This window comes from Hakea prostrata, chromosome 3 (genome assembly GCF_041222555.1).
Source record: "Hakea prostrata isolate BN-2017 chromosome 3, UWA_Hpros_2, whole genome shotgun sequence".
Taxonomy (NCBI): Eukaryota; Viridiplantae; Streptophyta; class Magnoliopsida; order Proteales; family Proteaceae; genus Hakea; species Hakea prostrata.
Genome location: NC_142602.1, coordinates 26,319,935 through 26,347,922, shown reverse-complemented (window position 1 = coordinate 26,347,922; position 27,988 = coordinate 26,319,935). Strand labels below are relative to the sequence as shown.

General features: G+C 37.1%; 1 protein-coding gene across 2 annotated transcripts; it reads left to right on the top strand.

The window, feature by feature from the left end:
- Window positions 1-181: 181 nt before the first annotated feature.
- Window positions 182-24,900, top strand: LOC149021908 (protein ENHANCED DISEASE RESISTANCE 2-like). 2 transcript variants are annotated; one of them, XM_089150087.1, is made up of 22 exons: window positions 182-453; window positions 589-832; window positions 1,340-1,414; window positions 1,513-1,566; window positions 1,654-1,719; window positions 1,820-1,887; window positions 5,468-5,598; window positions 5,716-5,762; window positions 5,838-5,938; window positions 11,175-11,270; window positions 11,350-11,414; window positions 11,499-11,570; window positions 13,287-13,433; window positions 13,575-13,885; window positions 16,694-16,757; window positions 16,866-17,038; window positions 17,327-17,428; window positions 17,584-17,634; window positions 17,736-17,879; window positions 18,457-18,552; window positions 18,900-19,001; window positions 24,158-24,900. In XM_089150087.1, the coding sequence occupies exons 2-22, from the start codon at window positions 680-682 to the stop codon at window positions 24,248-24,250; spliced, it is 2,211 nt and encodes a 736-aa protein (XP_089006213.1). In that variant the 5' UTR covers window positions 182-453; window positions 589-679; the 3' UTR covers window positions 24,251-24,900. The 2 variants fall into 2 exon arrangements, with proteins under 2 accessions (XP_089006213.1, XP_089006212.1); XM_089150086.1 differs by having other exon boundaries at window positions 182-832.
- Window positions 24,901-27,988: the final 3,088 nt, after the last annotated feature.

The following is a 27,988-nucleotide window of genomic DNA, read 5'->3' as shown; positions in this document are numbered from 1 at the left end:
TTGCATAGTTTTGCGTTTACAAAATTTTTGAAAGTTATATATGATTATGATTGTACCCAAAAAAAAAAAAAAAAAAAAACCAAAGATTTGGTCAGTTTGGGTCAATTCTTTCTTGTTCTTTTCTTTTCCATATAGACTGGAAATCGGGTTTAAACTTGAAAATATTGAATAGCCCAGAGAACCTTGCTGTCGTATCTAAAACCCAGATCAGATTTTCGGGAAAAAGAAAGGAAAAAAATATATATATTGATTTTGAAAGTTAAAGGATATTCGAGATTTCAGGTGTCGGGTCAGGACTCAGGAGAGGATTGAGTGGAGTGGTAGTTTGGTGAATTGGTCGTGAGTCGTGACTCATGATTGTTGTGAATCTCTGTGTAGATACAAATATTTGGACAATGGAGTTACCTTACAAGCAAGGGAAGAGAGAAATTTATCTGGGCAGAGAAAGAGTTGGTATATTTTTCTGTAAATGATCCTTTCATTTTCTGTAGTGGGATCAGAGGATTACCGACTCAACATTCCATGACTTGATTTAAACTGTATTTCATTCATGCAACTCAAAGCTGGTAATGCTTAAAATCCATGCAGAAGATTCAAAATTCTCATCATCTTCTTGCACTACCCTTAGCAAAAGACTGCTAGGAAATCGATAAGGTAAGGTTTGTGGGATTTCTCGGATATGGGGGTTTCTCAGGAGGAGAGGAAATTGGAAGGATGGCTGTACTTAATTCGTTCCAATAGGATTGGATTACACTACTCGCGGAAGCGGTATTTCATTCTTCAGGGTCAATGTCTTATGAGCTTGAAATCCATGCCAACATCAACTAATGAGGTTCTTGCTCGACTTCTTCTTCTTCTTCTTCCACACCCTCACCCTTTCTCCAAAATCATAAAAAACTTTGAAGTTTTTCTTTTGGCTTCTCATTTTTGAGTGTGAATTTGGGTTATGTTATGTGGGCAGAGTTGTTACTAGAGTTAGTAGCTCTTGAATGGTAATATATCATCCCCAAGATTTTCGAGTTGATAGCTATTTTTACCTTTTTTCCAGAAACCCATCTTTGTTGGGTGTCTTCATTATTTTCTTTCGTGTTACGGCAGAAAGGAACAATCTTTAAATTATGGAACTTTCTTTTGTGGTTGAGCCATTTTTATGAACAATTTCTGTACTTTCTATACCTTGTATGAACTGATTACCGTTGTTGCTTCTGTTAATATTATCTTATTTTCTTTTCATGTCAGTGACAGTTTCAATTATCTGAAACAAATTATGCAGTTGCTTGTTTGTTCTATGCAGCCAAGTCCATGCAGGGTAACTGAAAAAACACCTTCTTTTTTCCAGGTTCCTGTAAAAAGGGCAACAATTGATCCCTGTATTCGAGTTACGGAAAATGGGAGAGAGAGGATTAATAGGAAGGTATGTGCATTGGCCAGGTTACTTTGCCACATTATGTTGCAGTACTGATATTTTCCTTCTGTTATGTCTCTGTAATTATAGTTTGTTGCCACTTGCAGGTGTTTTTTGCTTTTACCCTTTATAATACTTCCAATCACAATGATCAGCTTAAGGTGTGGTTAATTTTTTCTTTACAGAGTAAAATTCTTCCATCATCTATGAATAATCAATATCTAATTTCTGATTTCACTGATTTTTAGTTGGGAGCAACTAGCCCAGAAGAAGCAGCAAGATGGATTCGCTCATTGCAGGATGCTGCCCTGCAGGTTGCCCTCCCCACCCCTGGTCCACTAATTAACCTAAGGATATTTCTTTTGTTTTCTCTGTTCTCAAGATCAAGGACTAACAATTTTTTCATATACACAGGAATGTACAAGTACAAATGCAGGAGAGAATGTGTTAGCCTGTCTTAGGAGAAAATGCAAGCCTATTAGGTAACTTGTGTCATATAACACAAAGTCGATTTCAGAAACACACACTCAAAAGAGCATATTCATTTAGAAATACATAATTTACACTTTTATATAATATATTGGTCTGAGAGCATTGCAATTATCATGTATTTATTTGAGAAAATTAGCTAATCTGGGGAAAAACAAATATTTTGATCTGTAAAATTCATCCTTGATATATTGATCCTTACTTAGATATACTGAAACACACTCACCATCCTTGGCAAACCAGAAATCCCAAACCATGTTGCTTGCTTGCTCGAAGGATACTAATCTTTATGAATTAAATTTCACAAGAAGCAGGAAACAGAAAAATAGCTTCTGATTTAATTGGATAGCTAATGTGTTTCAAGGTGTGCAGAGCAGGCTCCATTGAATCCAGTGTGTCTGTGATAGCAGCTTCCTACTAAACAAATATACTCTTTCTCAGACCAAACCATATTACGTTAGGCCCCTCTTTCTTTGTTTAAACCTCATTCAGTTATGAAAGCAGCTTTCTACTAAGTAAAAGCTGTTTTTTCCGAGTTGCATGGGATATTGAGTCTAAGCCCTCGTCTATCTTTTGTTGAATGCTGACTTCTAGACGACAAATTTGACTGGACATAGTGAACTTTCCTAATTCTGTTAAGAGTGGGATTCTATGAAGACTGGTGTTGAACCGTTGAATTGATTTGACCTCAAATACAGACTGCAAGTTGGTTTCTCACGAATTTCTTTAACTATCCATTATTGGTGAGAAAAAAATTTAAGATAAATCCTTTTACTATGCTGAAGGTTGAACACTAATGACAACCATAGTGTTAGTTTGTTGATCGATTTTTTTCTTTGTCAACTCTGTTGGGGTTCAATGCAGCAGAGAGGTGTCATTAAGTACATTTTGCCTCCAGAATTGGCTACTCTTTGTTGGGTTTGAGTCCGTTTTGATGTCAAAATCTTCAATGGTCAATGGGGGATGCAATCCTGTCCTCAATGTATGAATTGTTTGGTCAGTTTTATGGAACACAAGAATTGTTGACCACAATTGCTATTTATTTTTATCCTTGGAAGAAGCAAAAACTTAAGCGTGCCAATCTCTTGCACCTGCAAAGTCTGTGTGAAAAAGCTTTCAGTACAACTGAGTCGCAGAATATGGTTTTCTGGATTAGTGTTGAACTAAATTTGTTAGTAATTAGTTTCTTACTTTTCATCTTCCAGACAATCAGCTTAATAGTTCTAAAAATAAGTAGAAAAATGTGGCAAATTATGGCTGCCCTGTACCTGTTTAATGGGTCCCATTTCTAATCCCATTGAAAAGTTACAGTAAGACCATGGTCGGGTAACCCATAGGTATGTAGCTATTAGGTTTATGCCAGGGCAATTTCATTACCATCTTCAGCTTATTTAGACCTGAAACTAAATATGTAACAAGTTGGAGGTATAGATTTGCTTGGCCTGGCCCATAACTGGCGGATGGTTATCGTATTAGAGGGAGATAAGAATATCCGGAGTATATCAAATCTAAAGGTTCAATTCATCTCAGCCAAGTGCAGCTTGGGTAATCATAATCTACTTCAACTTTTAATACTTTCTTTAATGGATCATGAGGGCAGAAAGTAAACTTCCTAGATTGTCCGTGCAATACAAATGTGAGAAGTTGACCTATTTTGTATTGCTCGTTTATCAATGATGTAAGTGCAGTAAATAACCTCCATATTATAATCCCATATTGTCTTAAATTTGCTTAAGTTGAATAAGGTTCATCAAGATCTTTTCCCAAAGGATAGCTCAGTATTGGCTGCCATGGAAGAAGAATGACTTCATTCCTCTTCGGCTGGCCTATTTAGTACCCCCCCCCCAAAAAAAAAAAAAAAAAAAAAAGAAAAGAATCACTGTCCTGGGGGTAACTCAGAGAGAAAACAAAAAAGTGACTGTGACATACATTAACTTTCTTGACTATTAACAAATCAGAGAGAAAACAAGAAAGTGACTATGACATACATTTACTTTCTTGGCTATTAGTAACTTTCTTTTGCTCCTTTACCATAGCTGTATGTAAAAGGGGCAGTTAACCTGCTTACCTTCGACTTCCTTATAGGGTTGATCCCATTTCGCCTAAAATATGGATCTGGAAATGACTTTAAGCTTCTTAATGAAAAGACATTTCTCATTTAAGCAGCTTCAGATATCAAAAGGAAACAATTGTTACAGAATATAGCCTACAGGATGAGAGTTTAAAAAAAAAATTCCTTTGATTATGGAAACTTCAAGGAAGGCAGTGCAATGTTCCCAATTTACATAATGATGTAATAGGCATGGAAATTTTTTTCTAAGAGCCATACCTCCTTCAAGTGTGCCTTATCCTTTGGAGACCGTGTTTCATTTTTGAGACTTTCTTTTGTTTATTTGGTTCTATAGGTTGCCTAATCCTACATATCTATATTAAAAGCTAAAGGAAAAGAAGGTATAATTATTTGTCATGGTGAGAGATCTCACTTTTTTGGTTAACTGAGACAAGATGGGAGTCGAGTTCTGCAAAATGGGATATCTCGCTTGAGATCTCGCCATATCTTGTCATATCTTGCCCCAGATCTCACTATATCTCATCCCATATTTTGCTATATCTCACTTGAACTCTCAATTTTTGCCAGATTTTTTGCAGATCTCAACTGGATTTTCACTTACAACTACTCTTAGCATATTAACAATACCAAAGGAAGATCAATCATTCTTTGCTTGTTTTATGAACTTATGAGTTAATGACTTACATAGAACATCTAATGGTTGTATAATTTTATTATTAATTTTCAAGAGTGGTGATTGTGATATTCGTATAGTTATATGGATGAAATTTTGACGACATTTAAATTACTTGATGTATTTGATACATTGGCTTTTCATTTATATGCCTTAAAGGTTATTATGTTACATGTTGTAGAACTATGCATTCTCAATCTTACAACATTTCGGTTTTACACAATAGGTAGACTTAGAAATCATACTTAGAGTTATTTTCTTACAAATCTCAAGCCACTAGTGTGTTCAAAAGGCCTTAAATGGGCTAAATACCAAGTTTAAACTCAACTGGGACCCTAAAACCCACTGAGATGGGCCACCGAGTTATCGCCAAGAAATCACACATCTTGACAGAGATCTCGCCATCTCAGTCGAGATCTTGGTTTTTCAAGGTGGGGAGATCTCGCTCGAGAGCAAGATCTCTTACCATGATTATTATTATCTACATATTGTAAGTCACTGGCTTAACTTTTGGGTGAAAATTCTGGGATCCAATTTCAGGATGGCTGGACTTACCCCAAATCAGATCTGTCAAAATCTCCTTGTGTAATTAGTTTGCCAATAAACCAGAAATCTCTTGAACTTTTTCCTGGAGTTTATTTAATATCCAGTTCATTTATGCTAAAGTTACATCCCTGCTTTAGGGTTGAACATTTTTGTAAATACTTAATCCTATGAGGGTAAACCATTCAGTTGCCTGCAATGTCTGTTTTTGTTTGTCAACCTTGCATTTTTGGGATCTAATGTACTCGAATATTGTCTTCATACTTGCAATATTTTCTTGTGACAGGTCAAATGTTTCCAAGAGAGCAGATAGTGGAAACTCCATAGATTGGACTCTTCAATCATCCCGGTATTCGGAAGCAATGATGCATGATGTTATAGCACCCTCTGCATGGACAATCTTTTCCTGCGAAAATGGTAAGCATTCTAATTGCTGGTTCTTCTTCGTCTTCTTCTTTTTTTTTTTTTAAGGGGTGAAGGGGTGCATTTATGTAGTCAAATACAGATTCCTTATTGTTTACTTAAATGGTGCAGGATTACGGCTATTTAAGGAGACGAAAGATAAGGATTTTCATCGGCCGGTTGGTATCTTTTTTGGTGCACAATTTTTTCATTTTACTATCTGGTTCAGTTACTGAATGTGCTTTTTCCTCCAGTCTTGGGATGATCATCCAGCAATAATGGCAGTGGGTGTGATTGACGGAACTTCAGAGGCTATTTTTCGGACCCTTATGTCTTTTGGGCCCTCCAGATCAGAGTAAGATTTTTTTCCCCATTTAATTGTTCACAAACAACTTTATACTAAGAAATGAACAGTGGGAAAGGAACTTAATCAACAAAGCCCTAAATCAAATAACAGCCATATGAAAAGAAGAAAGTGATGAAGTAACAGAAGAAACAATTCAGAACGGAACATATGTTATTACTCAAAAGTACATGTATTTTTTTGTTGACCATTGCTTGGATAACTCATCCCTGAAGATTTTCTGTACTTAGATGACCAAGTACATGAGATTCTTGTGAATGATATTCATCCTCTTGAGTTTTGCTGACCAAATAGGACAAGTCTGCAATCCACACGCTGCTTGATACATCCTCTAGAGTTAGCTGGATGTCTCCACCTGGGTGATAAGTCAAGAGATACATAAGCAGTAGGACTACAGGGCAGCACCTTGGTCTCCAGTCTCCACCATAGCGAACCTTGCCAAAATGTTCATACCTTAGGAGGCTTGGTTCATATTCCTTGGGAAATTAGACCACCTTGTGTAGTTGGGTACTTGGGTTACAGATGACAAATCAATCACAGTTGAGTTGGGTACTTCCAAAGTGAGGACCAAGGTCCTAACCACTTGGATTGGGACAGGAGGCAGTTTGATGACGATGCCATCCTCAGCGCCTTTCCTATTTGCTTATTTTCCATACTGAGTCCTTTCCCTTAGCCTCTAGTGGCGCAGACTTATGTGTGAACTGACTAGAGGGTATTCCAATCCCTATCTTTCTTATCTTGGGAGGGTATCCCCAAGAAACCAGCCAGTCTTTCTTCTCTCCCAAAAGAAAGGAAGTATAGATAACAGAACTTACTTTTAAAGGAATCCACCACTGCTTGTCTTTCTCATAAACTGAATTTAGAAAGGATCCAGCTACTGCTTGAATTGCCAGAAATCCTGTGTCGTCAGTATTTACCCACTAGGCCATGATAGTTCTCTGGGCCTTCCTATCTGTGCGAGAGTCTCATGTTGTAACCTGTTTCTTACATTTCCTCTTCCTGTTTTCTTTTCTGCCTTTACTATAGGTATGTGTCTTGTTCATGGTTCAAGAACTTGCTCTCACATGCCATCTCACTGGCCCAAAAAATTGAGATGTTGGCAAGTTTCCTCCCAACTCTGAGACTTACAAGGGCCTTTTGGGGCTAGGACTTGCTTTTCAGCCTTATAAACACAATAGTTGCCTTATATTGATGTAAAAACAACTGCATGTGAGTTCCCTTTTGACCCCAAGTTTTAAAACCCTTGCGCTGAAGAAGTACACTTATAAAACCTATTGTACACATCATATACTTGATATTTATGAATACTTTATTATTCAAAACTCAAAGACTGTCGTATGTTATGCATTACACATGTTCATCAATGTTCAAATTAGAAAATTCACATGACATGATGAACACAAAATTACAATATTTTGAGATGAAGACTTTCCTATGTATGACTGAGATATGCGATATATACGAATATGATGAGTTCTCAGCAAGATATGGCAAATTTTCATCTCACTAAGTATCTTGTCTTGTTTGACTGAAGAAGCGAGATATCTCGCCAATCCTCAAACCAAAGTTTTTGTAGTGAGTGTACTTTAGGAACTACCGAACTAGCTTGTTAACTATTTCTTCAAATCTCTCTGATGCTTAGTCACTTTGGTGGGAACCTTGAAGATTGATAGGTGGTGAAACTTGAAGTAGAGACATAGGATTAATCAAAGGAATCCATCTCCAAAGAGTAGGTTATAATTGATAATAGCCCTTGTTAGAACGAAGACCAAAGAAACAATGAATATAAATGAAAACAGATCAAGTTGATATAGAGATTTAATGTGGTTCACACACCAACATGATGTGCTACATCCATGTCTGAAGCTGAAGAAGTTTTCATTACGTAATGGATTACAATAGAGGTCTGTCAAAACACCCAAAAATGGTGTTAGAAGCTCTCACCCAAAACCTTAAGTTGAAAACTCCAAATGTTGTTATGACATTAAAGAGAACGTTAAGGCACATAAGTTATAGTGCAACTGGGATAATGGTTGGTCCATCAAGTCAGGTATGCTGCACCCTGCAAACCCCCCCCCCCCCCCCACACACACACAAAAAAAAAAAGAACCCAAGTAAGAGATCAGTAATGGGTTTCCACCCTCTACTACCATCAAATATCTTAAAATTGGTCATTTGGGTTGCCACCAAAATATGTCAGAGCTGGTCAATCTTTGAACTGAGTACAAGAATCTGAGGCACACATAACATCCCTCACATATATTTTTCTTTTGAAACTGTTATAATTTTGAAAAGTGGCGTGATTTCCGTTGGTACTAGTAAAGCTTTGGTTACCTACTTCTTTAGAGTGCATTTGGTGCACAATGAATCTGAACCAATCAAGGTGCCAAGTATAGATTATACCTATCTTATAAATAACTTTGGTTCAATATCCATAAATATCCAGTCTCACCTAATTTCTGGATGGCAATAGGCAGCACAGTATGCTTGATCCCATCCGAGCATATTACTACGTAATTTTTGTTAGATATTCAGGATACTGTAACCAGCCCAAGAATTTGAGAGAAGAAGACTGAAGAAGAATAAAGAAGAGAAGAGAAAGAGAAGAGAGAGCTCATGAGTGTTGAGGCTCTCCCCTAGTACTTTATAAATATATAATCAAATCAGTTTAGGAAAACTTTCCTAGATTGAATTATAGCAAACAAAAAAATTAAGTATAGCATAGAATTTCCCAAATCTACTAAAAAGGTGACTATCCTAGAGAGATAACTTGTCAACCAAGCAATAAGAACATTAGGAAGTTACCAAAATAGAAACTTAAGCTAAAATAGAAGGTGAATATCAACAATTTTAAGTTGTCCATATGCATTTGTAGTTCTTCAAGTGCATGTACAATGCATTTGTCGGTGAGAGATACAATACATGCAAATGTATCAGCTAGCTTAAGTAGTAAAAGTAAAACAATAACAAGCCTTATCCCAATTAAATGGGGTCAGCTACATGGATTCTTGCCTTCCAATTAACTCTATATGAGGTCATACTATATACAAGGCCTAAGCTATGCATATCCTTTCTCACCACTTCTCTTAAGGTTATCTTAAGTTTGCCGATAGCTCTTTTAATACTTTTAATTTGGATTAAATCACTTTTCCGTACAGGGGCATTTATAAGCCTCCGTTGAAATTGATTGTGCCACCTCAAACGACTTTCTTGTAGCTTATCACTTATTAGAGCTATACCCAGACTAGCTCTAATATGATCATTCATTATCTTATCCTTCCTAGTTTTGCCACTCATCCATCTTAACATTCTCATTCCTGCTACACTGAGTTTATCTATATGATGCTTTTTAACGGCCCAACATTCAACACCATACATCATAGCTGATTGAATGATGTTGCTATAAAATTTTCCTTTGAGCTTTAAAGGAATATGTCAATCACACAAGACCCCGGATGCCCCTCTCCACTTCATTCATCCTATTTTAATTCTTTGGGAAATATCGTCCTTTATATCACATTCTTTGTTTATGATTGAATCGAGGTACCTAAAATAATCGCTTTGAGGAATCTTATTATCAACTTTCACCATCTCATCATCCTTTTCATCATGAAGAAAGTTACAAATTAGATATTCTATCTTCGTTCTACTTAGTTTAAAGTCTTTTAATTCCAAAGTTGTTTTCCATGATTTTAACTTGGTATTAATCCCTACTTGTGTCTCATCAACACAATATCGTCAGCAAAAAGCATACCCTAAGGAACCTCATGAATGTCTTTGGTTAATTCATCCATTATAAGTGCAAATAAATATGAGCATAAAAGCTGATCTTTGATGTAGCCCAACTATAATTGGGAATTCACTACTTGGTCCCCTCACTGTTCTTACACTTGTAACTGAACCATCATACGTATCCTTAACTATTTCCACGTATTTACTTGCAACATTTATTTTCTCTAGTATTTGCCAAATTAATTCTCTAGTGATTCTATCATAAGCTTTTTCTAGATCAATAAAAATCATGTGAAGATCTTTCCTACACTCTCTATACCTTTCCATAAGTCTCCTAAAAGGGTAAATAGCATCCATTGTAGATTTTATGGGCATAAAGCCAATTTGGTTCTCTGTAATTGTAGTTGCTTGTCTCAAATGGTTTTCAGTTACTCCCTCTCATAATTAGGAAGAATAAAACAAATATCCTAAACTTTCTACAATAATATTTAACGGTATCTATTTTTAAGGGCATGCTTTGGTGCAATGGTAAAGGTTTCTTATGACTAATGGTCACAGGTTTAACTTTGAAAACCTCCTCTCTGAAGAAGTGGGGCAAGGATACATACATTATGACCCTTCCCCCCAGCATTGGCAGGAGCCTTGTGCACCTGGGTATGCCCTTTGGATTCTACTAATGGAGGCAGCTGTACAAGACCAGGGATGGGCTGGCCAGATTTTGTGTGGGAGTCATATATAGACTTTATAGCACTGACTTTCTATATTGCACACCTTTCAACATTTGAGAGTTTCCATGGTGTCGTCCTCCCAAACCTTGAAATTAAAACATGAAAAGAAACAAATCAGGAATCTAGCCATGTGTTGGTTAAGCTTATTTAATTATTTATGGAACTTCTACAGCACAGCCGTTCATGATTCTTGATGCACATGTGCTCCAGTAAGCTAGGAAAATCATGATCATTGTAATGATACCTATTTGCATTATTTGTTTTGAGAGATGTATGCACAGTAGTTAAGTCCCAACAAAATTTTCATAAATGGATATGAAATGTTGAAATCAGAAACATCACATCAGAAAGATATATATTATATATATATATATATATATATATATATATATATATATATATATATATATATATATATATATATATATATATATATATATATGATTGACCGATCAAATAGGCCGTCATCTATGCCCCTTAACGAATCTAGTGGTCCTTCGACCTTCATTTGATTCCGACAGCCGGCATAGGTCTCATGAGACCCGCCCACTATTATGCCTGAAAAAAGCCATGTGTTTTTCCTTCGCTGGACGAAGAGTAAGCAACTTCTATTAGCGCCGGACCGTGAGTCTTATATATATATAAGATGCTTTAGGTAGAGGTTTCATGCTTAATATTGTAAATAGATTGAGCATAATTCTAATTTTCTTAATTCGTATCTTCGTATGTGAATATTTCCCCAATCAAATCAACCAATGTTCTTGCAGATGGGACTTCTGCATTCACCGAGCTAGTGTGGTCGAACATCTTGATGGTCATTCAGATATCATTCACATGCTGTTGAAGAGTGACTGGATGCCTTGGTCAGTTCTGAGACCCCCTTCTAAATTCTTAAGCATTTTCAGTGTTCTCTGTTGTTAATGGAGCAAGGTTATGTTTCAGGGGGATGAGAAGAAGAGATTTACTGCTGCGGCGGTATTGGAGGAGGGAGGATGATGGAACATATAGTAGTGACTCTTACTGATCCTAATATATATTTCAGATTTTGAATCTTCTTTAAATGTAACCCCTTTAATTTTTTGTTGTCACAGTTATTCTTTACCATTCAGTGTTTCATCAAAGGTGTCAACCCCTTAAAGGATATGTCAGAGCCTGCCTTAAAAGTAATGTATGCTTTGACATTGGATATTGTAAATTTTCCTTGAGCTTCTTCTCCTTTCTGTTCCATCAGGATGTTTTCATGTGTTAATGTTCTCAATGAGTATGTTACCTTACAATGTGATACAGACTATACTGAATGTGCTCCAATTTTGCAGACTGATGAGTATTATATTATTTTTATCAATGTGGTGGACTGCGGTCTTGACTATACAATACTGACGTGGTACTAATTTTTAATTTGTGAAAATGCATGTATCGCTCTTTGTTCACCGGTAAATATTGTAAATTATATGACCAATAAGACTTTAAATGCTGCAAGATCAGAAGAAACCATCTGGCCTTCTTACTTTAAAATAAAATCTAGCCTCCTATGCTGTATATGCATCATTTTTAATGTTTTATTCATAGTTGGAACACCACCGTTAGATGTTCTACCTGAGGCAATATCCATTCAGAAGTTGACTCATGGGTTTCCAGAGGCGTAGGATTTAGGATCAGTAACACAATAGAAACCAGAAACAACAGTGGATAAATAATGGCCAAATTCCAAGAATTGCTAATAAAAATTGATCAGAAACACAGATGATAGTGAGATTGTCATATGAAGTTAATCAAATAACAATGAACACCTCCTCAAAAGATGGCTGAGTCCAATGGTTGGATCTCAAGAACAAACACTTTTACTGATTAGTAATTTAAGATTCTAAAATTTGGTAAGTAGGAAATCTCAGAAAATGAAAAATTTATGTAGGTAAGATTCTGCTCAAAAATCAGTTCTTAGGATGTCAACCAAGATGTCACTTGAATCTGATGGTTAGACGAGGAGGTACAAAATTAAGTTTTCTAAGGTTAGGATATGGGAGGAATAATGAGGTACTAGAAGAAGATGACATGATTTAAGCATCCAGGCTAGCTTTAACCAGGATCCCAGCAGATATTATTGGTCTCCCACCAACATAGCACTGCATTTCATAGAAAATCTGTCTATGCTCAAGCCAAAATGTCATTATTTTTTCAACCTAGTGCACAAGGCTGGACACCCCTTACAAATTTATATGGAAAACTTGACAATTAAAACACTAACAGGGAAAGGCATAAATGGATACTTGACAAATAAGGATTGAAAATTGATAATAAGACTGGACTTAGAATCCTAATCCACCCTAGCTAAAACACTTGATAACAGTTAGAAGAAAAAAGAATAAATATAAAAGATAACCAATTTCATTGACTCAGATCTTTTTTAGTATAGGCCGATACAAGTGGCCTTTTACAATGAAATGCACTGGATCAAAGTCCCAAGTTCATAACCCAACTCAAAGCTGATTCCAATTTAAATAAACACAATTATGTTTAATCTGCATCATTGACCTTGTTGATGAATATCACCATCCATTTGAGATATTGTGCAACAAGAGTGCATATTTTCTTTGTCTGTCTGAATCAATATTGTTGAATTAAGGGAGAAACATCTACTTGCTCACCTACTGAGTTAGGATTCATCAGGTAATGGTTCTCATCTAGGTTCGTATTTACTACTTGGATGTCACAGGGTGATGGAGGGTTTCTTCCATTATATTGAATAAAGTATTAGTCTTTATTGTTTTTAATAGAGTTTGTCTTATATCTAAGGCAGGCAAAGTTTTTACTTTATGTTTGATCCCTGGATACTTGCAATGCTTGAGAACTTTTACTTAATGTTCCTTTTTCAATTTTAGGTGGAGGATACGTAATTTCTCCAGCTAGTCAAGGGAAACAGTCGGTTGTGAAGCATATGCTTGCCATTGACTGGAAGTTCTGGAAGTCCTACCTACGTACATCATTTGCTAGATCTATAACTATCCGGATGCTTGGGAGACTTGCTGGTACCTATTTGGTTTAATCCCATTTGGTTGCATAGACTGTTGGATACAGAATGTCAGAATCTCTTTAGACTGAAAATGACTGTAGCCTTGTCTACCTATTCTTTCTTGATTGTATTTTTTTTTTTTTTTTTTTTGTGGCAGGCCTTAGAGAGTTCTTTGGATCCAGAATAGGAAATTACCCTTCCTATGATTTGTCGTCAGGGTCCATAAGAGAAATTGGGTTGTCTCAAAATGAAAAAGAGGATATTGAGGTGTTGTTTCAAAACCCAGCAGAGAATAGAACTAGTAACAAAGACACGGTGGAAGAAGAGTTGAAGAATCCACTTTCTAAATCTGCTAGCCTCATGGAACTGAATGAGACATCAGATGAGTTCTTTGATATTCCTTGTCCATCGGATAATGATGAATCAGAGAGTTTATGGCCTTCTGACTCAAGCCCAGAAATGCATCAGGTATGCAATTCTCATTTACTTGATCTTTCTTTTGCTATAAAAAGTGAGATTTTAATCTGCAGGAATGGATTTAAATTTTATCAAAGTTCAAACACTTAGGACTGAACTCATCACCATCTGTATACATGGCATTCATTTTGCGAATAGCAGAACAGTGGCGTGTAAACTACCCAGATGAAGGCCATGTTAATACAACAGAAATCATACAAGAAAAAAAAAATCTTTATACTACCCAGCAAACCTGTAATATAACATATATTAGCCTCATACAATCTTTCTCAAAGTGACTTTTTTCACTCACCGAGTCAGCAACGTTGTGACCTTGATTTTCATGATGGGGAACTGGAAACATAAGTCGGATGGTTACAGACAGTTGTCATGGAGCCTAGGCAACCCAAGGCATTGGAGGGGGCCTGGATGCCTTGACAACCATGCTAATGGAGCATGTATTAAGTTGGAGACAACGATATGGTCTACGTTTCTCAAATGGAAACGGAAATTTGGATTTGGTACCCTAGGATCAGCTACAAGTAAGTTGCCTTATGTCAGTCTTCAATTAATTTCGTCAGTTTTTTTTTGGTACAAAATTGGCTGTTGGTTTCTTGAGTAAATGTTATGATTGTCCGATTTGAGGTCTTTCTTTTCTTATTATATTATGTCTTGCCAGTATACATAACAAGGATCAAATTCTACCCATAATCGGTATGATTATGGATTCTAGATGGACATAAAGTTAGGAGATGAAAGGATTTGTGGTAGCTATTTTCTTCGCCTCTTTGTAGTATTCCCTTAGGTGGTACTGTGATGCAGAACCGATGCCCCAGTAAAAGGTACAAAGTAGTATTCTGTGGTTACCAGCTGGTTAATTTGCTTCAGGACCTTCCCTAGAACATCAATGGGTGTCTAAACAGTGATGTTCATCCAGTCTGAGATTTAGGAGGGGATAACCTAGGAGCTGAAATCTAGGATCTGGGGTGAACTGGTAAGCTCAGGTAGGTCAACAAAGGGGTTTAGGTTAAAATTAGGGTTAGGATTTGGTAGAACCTAGGGGTTTGATGATAGGGTTAGGTTATGTTGATGTAAGAGAGTCCATCAATGAAAGTCTGCTGTCTTGTTGATGATGGAATATTGCTGTAATTGGGAGAAACAGCAAACTAGGGTTTGATTTCTGGGTTTCTGGAAAGAAGAAAATGACAGAATCAATGGGTTTCTAGCAGTCAGAATAGGATGCAGCATGGATCAAGTTCTCCAAGGTCTGTGAGGGTGTTCAATCCAAATGTGGTAGTATTCTAATGATTGAAGTTTTCTTTGGAGATTTGAAGTTTTGTGGATGATTTCTTGAGATAGAGAAAAAGTTAGGGATTATGACTAGAGTGTTAGAAGAAGAATAGTGGGGTTTGGGATGTTGAACTTACTGTTTGTTGAAAATCTTCTTGAACTGCAGCTTGGATGATTGACAATGTTCTTGGGAGGAAGAAAAGAGGAGAAGAAATAGGTTTGGGATGTCAATCTCATATTGATTGCTCAACTGCAACAAAACTCTTAGAACTCTTAGAGAAAGCTATATTCTTCATTCATATCATCTCTAATTGATGGGGTTGTTTTATATAAGAAACAGAGAGAGTTAGAGAGAGAGAGACTGCTAAACTCATAAAATTCCTTATAGGACTCCTAATCACATGAAAAAGTAAATGAACATAAAACAGAATTCTACCTCAAGATTTAGTATCCTAATCTAACTCAAACACTTATCATTTACTACTAATCCCATGTATAAATACTACCCTCACTTTAAGGTCCTATAAATTAGGATTAATACATCCATCCATATATGGATCAAAATCTTGGTTCCAAGGCTGGTTTCACCAGCCTGAATCCGAGATCTGGGGAACCTTGGTCTAAACCAGGGAGTTTCCCCCCATCTCAACATGTGGTTTCAACACCTAAATCATGGTTTTCTCCCCTGATTTTTAATATACAGGCTATCTGAACGCCTTCTACATACAGTGGACGAGTTATTTTCTATGGAAAAAAAAATCACTGATATTCTTATTGACCTAAGTCTACCATTGTTTTCTGGAATTTAGAATACAAGGTTACTAACTTTGAGACATACAATGACAGATACAAGAGTTCTAATGTACTTTAATACGATAATGCCAAGAACACAAATTAAATGATGTAAACCCTAAAGCAAAGAAGCTTGCAGAAAAGAAGCTTCGATGTAGAAGGAATCATGTTTTATTCCAAAGATGCTAGCATTTGTGTCAAGATATGGTAGAGATGTCAAAACCCTCTGGACGAGAAGCTCAAAACCACTGAGATTTGTGAGCTTGTGGTCGAGAGTCGAGACAAGTGACTTTTTGTCACTTAAAAACTGGTTTCGACCAACTTGGTTGAGATTTCAACCAGCTCGAGTGAGCTGGTTAACTCTTTCTTTGTACCCATCTATCTTGTCTCGATTTTTCTCAGGAAACTGACTTTGGTGAAATGTCAGTCAATTTTAACCGAAACTTGAACTATGCATCCATAAACCAAATGATAAGAAGCGTAAGGCATATAGAACCCAACCGTGGACCAAGATAAAGTCTCCTTTGGCCCAGTTGACCCTATTGGACAATTGTAACTGCATTATTTTGCTTCTCTGCTCCATTTGAACTCCTTCACAAGATGTCTCCCACTAATTTTTCTTCATAACTATTGTATTCATAACCGTAACTGTTGTTCTACTACTAACTGTCTCTGAGAGATGTTCCAAGCTTTGCCTTTTTTGTTTCTCACATGTTTGTTTCGATATTGGACATGCAGGAAGTATGCCAACCAAAGGTATCCACAGCTGGTGGTTTTGTGAGAAAAATTCATGATCTAGCAAGTAAGACCTACTAGACTACCCAAATTTCCAGTTATCTGATTAATGCATGGGATATGTTTACCTTTTTTCTTAGATAACCTAATGATTTGAGGCTTCTATATGCTTCAGCCCAGAAAAGGGGATATGTAGACTTACAAGACATGGCAAGGGGAGAAGGTTCACGATGCTATGGAGCAACTCTCCCAAAAGACCCAAGTTGTACCATGCCATGCAGTTGGACAACAGCTGATCCTTCTGCTTTTCTAATCCGTGGAAAAAGTTATCTACGAGACCGCCAAAAGGTACTTTCTTTTGTACAGGTTTTGTAATAATTGTTGAGTTACACTCATCAAAAAAAAGATAATTGTTGAGTTATTTAATTAGTTTATTATAAACAGAGAAAACAAATAGAATCTTCCTAGTTCTAGATTATACTGTCCCACTTAATAAATTGTGCAAGACTCCATGCTTGCTATGTAAACGTGAATGGGGTAGAAACAGGTTCCGTCTTTGGAAGTAAAACTTCTGCTGGAACTTGGGAGACGTCATCCGTGGTTTCGTTCTCTACTGACTTCTTACCTTTTTGCCAGATCAAGGCAAAAGGAGCCTTGATGCAAATGGTTGCGGCAGATTGGCTTAGATCTGACAAGCGAGTAGATGATCTTGGTGGTCGTCCGGAGGGTATTGTTCAGGTCAATCTATTACTGTGGTTTTTTTCAGTTAATGAATATGTTATTGTGACTAACATTTCATATACCTGCACTCAGGGTACACATATGCTTGCTTTGCACACGAACCCTAACAAAGGCATAAAGTCTATTCTTACTTGTAATCTATTGTTGTGCAGAAATATGCCATGAAGGGTGGACCAGAATTCTTCTTCATTGTAAACCTTCAGGTCAATTTGATTCTCGCTTTTTTTCTTTACACCAACCTTCTTTGGGGTTTCTTTGTATTCAGACCTATTGGAATATTTAACTTGGTCAGTCCATAAACCAGGTACCTGGTTCACCTACATATAACCTTGTGTTGTACTACATGATGAGCACTCCTATGGAAGAATATCCCTTTCTTGAGAGCTTTATCAAAGGAGACGATTCATATAGAAATTCAAGATTTAAGCTCATACCATACATTTCCAAGGTTAGTAGTAGCAGCCTAGATTTGAACAGAGTTATATTATTATAAAGATAAAATTGTTATTTTATTTCTGAATATGCTTATTATCTGTATGTTGGGATATGCAAAAGAAAAGATCCTGCTCCCTCCCCTATACCCCTGGGTAAGAATTACAGTGAGAGATATGCTCACACGGCACATACACAGAATTATGGTGAGAAATTCATTAGGTCAGTAGAATCTGACTTTTGGTTTATAAGTGATTCGGAATTGCAAGTAAAAGAGACCCAGAAGGCTAATCCTAAATGATAATCAGGAGATAGAATCTCGTAAGTGTAGGTCTGTTTGTTTTCATGTAAAACATTAAAGAATTCCCTAAGGTCATTTAATCAGTAACAGGTTAATTAATTATTTTCTTATCCATAATTCATTGTTTTCTTATCCATTAAGGATTATTTGTATGATTATAATTCTGCACCTCGGGATAATATTATCATTTTTCTCCTTCAATGCAAACAGTTTCTACTTATAAGAACAACAAAAAGTGTGCAGCTTACACCTGCAAAGAGTGCTAACCACTATGGGTTTCTCCCATCTTTAGGGCTCCTGGATAGTAAAGCAAAGTGTTGGAAAGAAAGCTATCCTGGTGGGTCACGCTCTCGAAATAAACTACTTTCAGGGGAAGAACTACTTGGAGGTAATATGACACCAACCTCTGCTTTGGTAGGCAATGGATTTATGAATGCCATGTTTGTTTCATACAGTACTTGTAAAGTTATAATGCATGCCATAGAGTAGTTTTTATTATAAGACTAGGGCCTATTGATTGCAGAACTTGGGAAATACAATGTACTCCCCCTCCATTTTTTTTTTCCTCCAGTTATAGATGATGAATGATGGTTTGAGGTCCCTGACTAAGAAATGACCTTGTTACAGATAATGTGTCTGTGTGTCTCTTTGCACGCACATATTGAGCATGTTATGTGTTCTTTTATTGTGAGAATATACAATATACTAATCTTTCACATGGAATAATATTCTCAGCTTGGGATTGACATCGGCTCTTCCACCGTTGCAAGAGGAGTGGTTAGTCTTGTTCTTGGATACCTAAACAATCTGGTAATAGAAATGGCATTTCTTATACAGGTGAGACAACCGTGCCTTATACTGTAACAAAGATATTTGTTGATTCTTCATTTTGATTATTTGTTGATTCTTCATTTTGATTTTGTCGAATCCCTCACACTTACCCATAACTTGCATGTAAATGATATCACAACCTAGACCACTAGAACACAGAAAGGCATCTAGATTTCTTGATAAAGCCGTGGATATACATGGAATTTGTCTCCATTAAAGTTCTAGGATGGGATGTCTTTAGGGCAAAAGGTTTAGTGACAGTGTAAAGTAAAGTCAGCAAAATGAGTTGCTTGTCGTGGAGATTGTCAAGGATTGGAAATCTTACTTGTGGAAGCTTTTAGGTGTTAACCTTGAAGATCGTCTGTGGCTGTCAAGTCATTCTTCCATGGGAGTAGTTTCTTGTTTGGAGCTACCATCTTTAGAAAAGGTTGCCCCCGGTGCATAAGGGTCCCGCCACTGCAGGGATGGGAAGGGTCATAATAGATCGGGAATCTACTGTTGGAAGCTTTTAGAAGTTAACCTACAAACTTGCTTTCTCTTTAACAAAAGGGGGGGGGGGGTTGCTTTTCCCATGGCTTTCTAGTCAATTTTCCCCTGTGAGTAGCTTCGTGTTTGGCTCTGTCATCTTTGGAAAGGTTGACCTAGTGCACAAGGCTTCTGCCACCATGGGGTCATGATGTAATGCAGCCTTACCCATGCTTTCTCATAGAGGCTGTTTTCAGGCTATCATTTATGGCCTTGTGAAATAAATAGACAAACAACACAAGCCTTAGTCAGTGGCTTGGGGAAGAGCTCCTAGTAGAGGAGTAACTAAATAAATGGCCCAAGGGATTAAGATTAGAAAACCTCATTTAATCCAAGCTAGTAGGATTGAAACTAAATTTAGGCTTCCTGAGAAGAGCCTTTGATTTTGATATTCATAATATAGCAAGCTGCCAAAATTAGCAACTATCGATATAACAACCAACAGATTTAGAAGGTTGGAATAGAAGCAAAAATTGAAAAATTAGACACAAGGGACAGAATTAGAAAGCAATTGAAGAGAGAAAATTACATTTACACCCCATGTGTTCATAAACAATTACATTTACACCCCTAGATTCTATTACATTTACACCCCATGTGTTCATAAACAATTACGTTTACACCCCTAGATTCTATTACATTTACACCCTTTATTATGTTTTGAATTATATGACAACCGTACCCGTACTGTTAGAATAATAAGGTTAAGTGATGAGTCAGCATGTATTATATTTTAAAATTTCCCTTCTTTATTGCAATCCCTTAAAAATGGTAAACGTAATTTTTCTATCATTTTATAGGGTAATTTTCATTTGGACCCCCCGAGTTTTGACCCATGTCACTTTTGGTCCCAAAAAAGTGCCTTCTGCATTTTCCTCCCTTGAGGTATGCAAAAAGGACTAATTGATACACCATTAATAATCAAACGGTGTCCATTGGTTTATGACCAAAACACCCCTATGCCCTTTCATATTTTTGTACATTAATGTCAGACTTGAAATGACCATAATACCCTTATCTTAAATTAAAACACCCCCCCCCCCCAATACCCTATTCTCAAACAATTATATACGTGGGTGAAAGGATCCCCCTTCACCCATCTTCTTCCTTTTCATGGACTCCATTCCCACCTAATAAGTTGCTGAAATTCAGAAGGGCAAGTGCCCTTCTTTGGTTGAAGACCTCCCTAACGATAGGAGAGTTCTTGAAAAGAGACACGAACAACTGTGAGGATGCCATGGTCCCTAACAAAACCATAAATTACAAATACCAAAAATCTAACACCTGAACAGCAGAAACGTAGGCTAGAATCAAAGAATCTACTCACGACTTCATAGTAATTAGTGAAAACCAACACTAAGAACCTTTAGCTACGAAAGAAAAACAAAGTAAAAGTTTTGGAGAAGAAGCCAAAACCCCTCAACAATAATAAGAGTTTAGGGGTTTCAAGCAAATGGTTCAGAATCCAGATCCCAAGCTTAAAAGTAAATCCAAACCCCTGACATAGATGTAGCAGACATGAACAGAATCCGAGAAAGACTACAATATTTCCTTTGCTTGAAGCTTTAGCAGAATCTAAAGCTGTGAAATAGGGGGAAGAGGAAAGAGAGCACACAGTATCCTAGATAGTACCGGAAGCAATAATTGATAAAGCTAAATGTTATACCATTCAAAATCTACAGATTTTAAAGTAGAAAGGAGAAGAGGGTACAAGAAAAAGAGGAAAATATTAAGAAAGAAAAGTTCAATTTTGAGATGGTGAGAAAGCTTGTTTCTTTTCCACTTTGCTCCCAAACTCAAATGGATTTCAGAAGAATTCGTGAGGATTTGGATACAGGTTCCTATCGAGAAAATATGCCTCCGATTAGTTCGTCAATCAAGGCGTCTTTGAAGCAGTGGATGTAAACTGAAGGTAGCTCTGTGCTCTTCTAACTGAACTCGCAAATTAGAAAAACAAATAAAGAATAAAACTAAATGAAACTTGAGGAGAATTTTTGCAGTCCCAAGGTGGTCTGAAAGAAGATAAGGAAATAAGAAGAGTTCCAGCAGGGTGGAGGTGGTCCTCTTCTCCCCCCCCCCCTTCTTTGTAGTGGGTGATTTCGGGTAGGGTGCATAGTTGTCAAGGTGTCGCCTAATCGCCGCCTCGGCGTCCAAGTGCCTTTGGAGCGCCTCAAATCGGCGTCGCCTTATGTTTAGGCAATAAAGCGACCGCCTTAGGGTTTGAGGCGTCACCTCAGGCACCTCGGACGCCTTATACCTTAAGGAGTTTGCTTTTTTTTCTTTTTTAAATCACATGAAAGATGCCAAATTGAAGGCATATATTGAATTACTTATTAGATTCCGATTGTAAAGTATCTATTGTTTGAACCTATATGCATATTTATAATGACGCTACATGTGATCAAAATAAAAAAATAAAAACAAATAAAATCGAAGGAGAATAAGTTCTTGACTCGAGTCTCACACTCTCACTCTCACTCTAATCCTAATCTCTTTCTCTTTTCCTGTCTTCTTCTCTTTGACTCCCGCGACGACACTCCGGCAAGCAGTGGCCAGCGACAGACAACTTCTTCTCTTGGTTTCTTCCTGCGACTTTTTATTTAGGACCTACTATGTGTAGTTTGTAGTATGTTGGATGACTTGAGGTACGCTAATATTAGTTTTTTTATTATATAAGATATGATAGATTTATAATGGATTAGAGTGAATGAGATGTACACTAAAAATTTCACTTAAAACGCCTCAACCGCTTTAAAAGCGCCTCGGAGGGCGCCTCGGAGGGCGCCCGTCGACTCATCGCCTCAACTAGCCTAAACCGCCTCATATCGCCTCGTCGCCGTGACAACTATGGTAGGGTGGGGTCGCAATGGTGCATGATTTCTAGCGAGGTGAAGGAAGAAGATGGGTGAAGGGATTCCTCCTTCACCCCCACCTATATAGTTTGAGAATAGGGTATGGGGAGTAAAATTGTAATTTCATTTTTTAATTTAAGATAAGTGTATTATGGTCATTTCTTATCTGACATTAACACTAGATTGGATTAAAAAAAAATCTGAAAGGATACTGGGGTAACTTGGTCATAGAAAAATACTAAAGTAACAGAAACCATTAGTTATTAACCAAGTGTCCTTAGTAGGTCTTTCCTTGATATCTTAAGGGAGGCAATGCGAAAGATCACATTTTTTAGACCAAAATGACATGGGTCAAACCTCAAGGGGTCCGAATAAAAATTACCATATTTTTTATGAAATTTATCATAATTGTGTCTAACCCCCCCCCCCCCCCCCCCCAAAAAAAATAATAAATTTCTGAGCAGTTTCCTAAAGTCTCCTAAAAAAAGTCGATTCACCCTAAAAATTAACAGACTTTTCTGTATATTGTTTAATTTTTTTTAACTTATATTAAGACTTAGGATAAATATGTTCTTTTATATTTAAAACTAACAGTGTTAGACACAGGGATGTTTGTAATAGAATGAATTGCAAGGGGTGTAACGTAATTGTTTGCAAACACAAGGGGTGTTAATGTAATTTGCTCATCAAAATAACTAGTCCAGATATAGCAGCTATCAGGAAATAACTAGGCACCAATAATCAGAAAGTAAAAATAGAAGCATAGAATAGCAATTAAATACTGAGGAAGGAGATAGCAAGTGAATTAGAATTAAAAACTCGTAGGAAAATGCAAAATAATGGCAGAAGTGGTGTTATAACAGCATCAAGGAAGAATAGCAGTGAACTGTCAATACAACTTGTGGTTGATGTCAGAAGAAGGCGACAATGTCAAATCTAGAACCTGATCTAGCAGCTTGATTGAATGAAGGATATGAATTAAGTTTCCTTGCTGGTACTTAACTAGCAAGTAATGAAGTAGGAAACCACTGTGTATGGTAGGAGGAATTCTTACAGCCTTAGCCTTGCTTTAACATAAGAACTATTCTAGTACATTATAAAATTGATCATCTCTTCATTAAGACATGCTGAATGGATTCAGCGATGCTTGAGAATGGGAGGGTATTGGGAGTCATTTTGTGGATGTGTGGTGAACCTTTTGCCACTTGTCGAAGGAAATCTTTCTCCTTAAAAATAGAGACTAACTACTTAATCCCATGGAGGAAAGAAAAGTTAGACGGATATGGACTGGATTCTCCACCTGGAACTTTAGTGATTAATGAAGTAAGAAATTCCTATGTGTGTGAGGTTATTACCATTGGGAGGTATTTTGGAGAACAGGGGTTCATAAACACAGATGTGGTGAACCCTCGCAGCTTGGTGAAGGAATACTTTATCCTTATAAAATAGAAAGTAACTACTTAATCCTGTAAAGGACTTAGATCCCTAATAGTTGGGCTTATAGAATTGATCCATTTAAGAATTATATGAAAAAATATGAAGCCATAACTCATTCGACTTTTGAAGTTAAATGCCTTAGCTTGAAGGGTTGGTTGGCTGCTGGCTTTCTTGCTTCCCTGAATCGCATCTACTATGTGACTGGAGCAATTTATCTGGTCAATCTGGAAGGTCACTTAACAGATGAATGTTTTGTATTGACCACCACTAATCTTACTCTGTTCAAGTTCCTTAGTTTCGCTTCTCTTTAGGTTTAGTCACATTAACTTATTTCACCATTCAATGCAGGCTAATACAGAAGAGGAGTTACCAGAATTCCTACTTGGAACATGCCGTCTTAATCATCTGGATGCATCTGAAGCAGTTGTTGTGAAACCATGATCTTCACCAACCTAATCTCAGACTACGGCCTCCATGTCTGTCTACCAAACCTTCAGCCTTCCATTCTGCTGCAGCAGGGGGCCAAGAAAAAGGGAAAAATGACAAAATTAATAAAAAAGAAAGTGGTGATTGAGCAGTGCAGTTCTAGTGCATGCTCTGAAACTAGCCTTTTCTTTTGGGACAAAGAAACTTGCTTACTTGTGCAATTCTTCAAGTCAATCAAATGTAAATTGTTATAAGTATATGGCTTTATTATGTTCTTGTTGAGAGGGCTTCCATGTTTGTAGATATAACTCATCCCTGTTCATTCTTCAATTGTATCAAGCGTTCAATCAATCTGTATTCACATCTTATTGAAAATTGATTTTCTTCGCTGGTAATTTTTTCCCTAATGGAAGTGAAGATAACTGTTGTAACACAAAGATGTCACTGGAATTTATTAAACTGCATTGACCATTTGGTCTTCCTCCTTAAAATGAATTTTTGATTGTATGGGTGTGTAGCCTTGCATGAGTGTCTTCTACCTCTATGCAAAAACATAGTGTTGTTGTGTCTTCAAGTTTTTCTGCTAGAATTCCAACACAGTTTCTGGGATTTATGAACACAAAATCCTAAACTGGAGTGGATAACCCTTTGTCGCCGTTTTGTTATGGCATACATGCTTTCATTGTGGGGTTGTTTTGGTTTGTAAAATTCTGCGGACTTATCTTGTAGAACTTATTCTTCTTTCAGGAAGAACTTTGTGATTAATTTTGTAGGAGTGTGTTAAATACTTTCCTGATAAGTGCACCAAAAATTTTAAAGCTGATGAAATAGATTAAGTCAAGCCCATTAACCTATTACTTACTAGATTGATCCGATTTAGTGTTCATACATCAAAATGAGTCCCATTAATGAGCCCCATTAAGCACACAACAAGGTGTATAGTAGAAAAATATGCAATCATGCATTCCTTGTGATCATGGATATTTCAACATGACTTGGCTATATAGACAATAATTTACTGATTTCTGTAGGTATGGTATGGTATGGTATGGCCTTCTAATGGTTAATAGAGGGAGAGATGTCATGATCGGTGGGTGACTTTTACCACTTGCTGTGTTTTTGTCATTTTTTTTTTCAGGTAGCAGATCTTTGTCGCTCATGAGTAAACTGGGTTGCTGATGATTGTTTTTTTCTGTTTTCCCTTTTTATATATGATCTCAATTATGGTTATTTATTCAAACATCACAATGTGTGTTTCTTTTGTAGATATTTGTCATAATGATTTGTTACTTTTTCGGTTAGATGAACAATCCACCCTTAGGTACTCAAAGAGTTGGCTTGTTGGGTAAGTAATGATCATTGTTCCCCTCCTGAGTGGTTAATAATGAGGAGATTTGCACTAAGGATGGGCATGACTGTGCTCTAATTCTCTGTCTGAATGATTTTGCTGCTTTTAATTTGTTTGTGCCCTAGTGAAATATCTAGTCATTTTCCTCACACTTGTATGGTTAGTTGTTCTCTTGTTCATGTTAATTGAGTTTGGAATGGACCACCTTGATTGTAACCCAAACCTTGTATGGCCTTGCCTACCATTGGTAGTTGTTATCTTGTTCAGCCTAATCTTACCCAACCCTGTGTTAATTCAGTGAAATTACAATTATATAAAATTGAGTTTTGTTTTTTTTGGGTTGTCTAACCCCGGTTTTCAAGGCTTTGCCCTAACTAATCCGGTGTTCGACTCGAGTTGCACACCTAACTGTGGTGGGTGAATCTCCCAGCGGAGATTTTTTACATCCACAAGGTTTCGATACCGAAACCTTACTTAAGCGGACCCAACTACTTACCACTTGGACCAACACCCTGTTGGTACAAAAATTGAGTTTTAATAGCCATACTTTGTAACTAAGAGGGTTAAGTTTTCAAACCTTGTTGATGCCACTAACCAATTGATATTGTTTTGTTTCCAGGGTTAAAAAGCAGGGCGAGGGCACAGTAAATCAATGCGAGACAGACCCTAGGGCCTTGGTAAGTAGGGTTTAGGTTTGGGGTTCTCAATCCTGATAGGGTTGGATAGGGTTTGGATTTAGGGTTTAAGTCCCTAGAATAGGGTTGGATTTAGATTGAACCAACGTAACTGGGTCCATTGACACCTCATCAGGGGGAGAAAGAGAGAGAGAGAATAATTTGCAGGGGATGGATTATGTCGGTACAGTTGACATTAATTTTCAAATACATTCTCATCCTAGAATTTTTTTTTTTTTGGAAGAAAATTGAGCTTTTTATTGAAGAAGGGAAAAAAGAAAGAAAAAAAATTACATATCATCTTTAGCAAGGGAGAACAACATCGACAGGATAACATCTACTGAAAAGAGGGAAAAATTTACATATCTAGCTAGGAAATCAACACATGTATTAATCTCTTGAACATAATGGACAAAATTACGAAGATTAAAATTCCTCTTAAGCTCCCTAATCTCCATGACTAAGTCGATGTAGAGAAATGTGCTTGTATTGATTGGATTGCCACCATTGAATCTGACCGAATTTCAAGCTCATGTTTATTGCGATCTCATTGAATTGAGTAACACTTTATCAACACCGTTACGTATCAGTGTATATCGGTCGTATCAGATCCTTTTCTAAAGCTAAGATATTTTACATTTTGCATGCTACGAACTCCGAGAACCAGGTGATGAGTGAGAAAATCTCGACAGCAACGGATTACGGAAGGTGGTTTTGTCAACGAAGGAAGTTATCCGATGCACTCACTGTCGGTGAGCGTATAAAAGTGTCGGCACCGACACGCCATAGCTGTTGAGCCTGTTCCGGTGAAATTTGGGTTTTTTGTTTTTTTTTTAAAAGTATTCTGAAATATTCTGAACCGTGTTAACGTATGCATGTGTAGAAAAAACAGCAGAACATGGATTCCCAACATACATGTCTGGCAGCAGCTTTTCTTCGTGCTTTCCTTTTCGTTGCTTCTTTGAAAAGCACTCTCCTTCTCTGTTCTGCTCTGCTCTGCAGCTGTTTCCATTCCATCTTTTTATCATTTTTTTTTTAATTATTATTATTATTTTATACCGGACCGACTTATTTACACCATTGCATGGTTCACCACTTAATTCAGGTCCGTATCAGCCAAGGCTGACTCTGGTTCTTACCGGTCCATTACTATGAACCAAGGCTCAAACAGATTAAGAATCGATATTTTTAAATCCACCTTGATGCGTCCAAAATCTGCTTAGTCTTGATATGCTTGAAAAAACACCTGTAAAACAATGTTAGACGTGGTCCGACTATGTGGTCGGGAGGCCACCTCCGAAGGCTAAGTCAGTTAAGGAACTGATCACAAGACTTTAGCTAATTGCAGAACATAAATTGAATATAATTATAAAAGAAACGATTCAGATACCTCGTTGTGCATAGGCTACTTGTTTATATAGGTTTTATCTCTTAATTCTGACCGTTAGATTCCTTCATCTCCTTCCTTGATGATCGTTAGATCTTAGGGTTGGGATTTTACCTTCTCCAAGAATAGTTACCTAGCAGCACAATCCCCACTCTCATTAATGGAAAGTCACTCACTATGACTCGATTATGTATCCCGAAATCCTCGGGTCCGTTCGTATCCATAACGGCTAAGTCATTCATTCATGCCGGTCCAGATCGGTCTCGACCATGTTAAAGCTGCTGCCAATCGGAGTTGATGACCCATCCATAGTTCAACCGAGGTTGATGACTCGACCATGATTC

Coding starts and splice junctions, on each gene's coding strand:
- LOC149021908 (XM_089150087.1), top strand. CDS start 680: ATGGGGGTTTCTCAGGAGGAGAGGAAATTGGAAGGATGGCTGTACTTA. Junction 1,415..1,512: donor GAGAGAGGATTAATAGGAAG/GTATGTGCATTG, acceptor TGCCACTTGCAG/GTGTTTTTTGCTTTTACCCT. Junction 1,720..1,819: donor TGCAGGATGCTGCCCTGCAG/GTTGCCCTCCCC, acceptor TCATATACACAG/GAATGTACAAGTACAAATGC.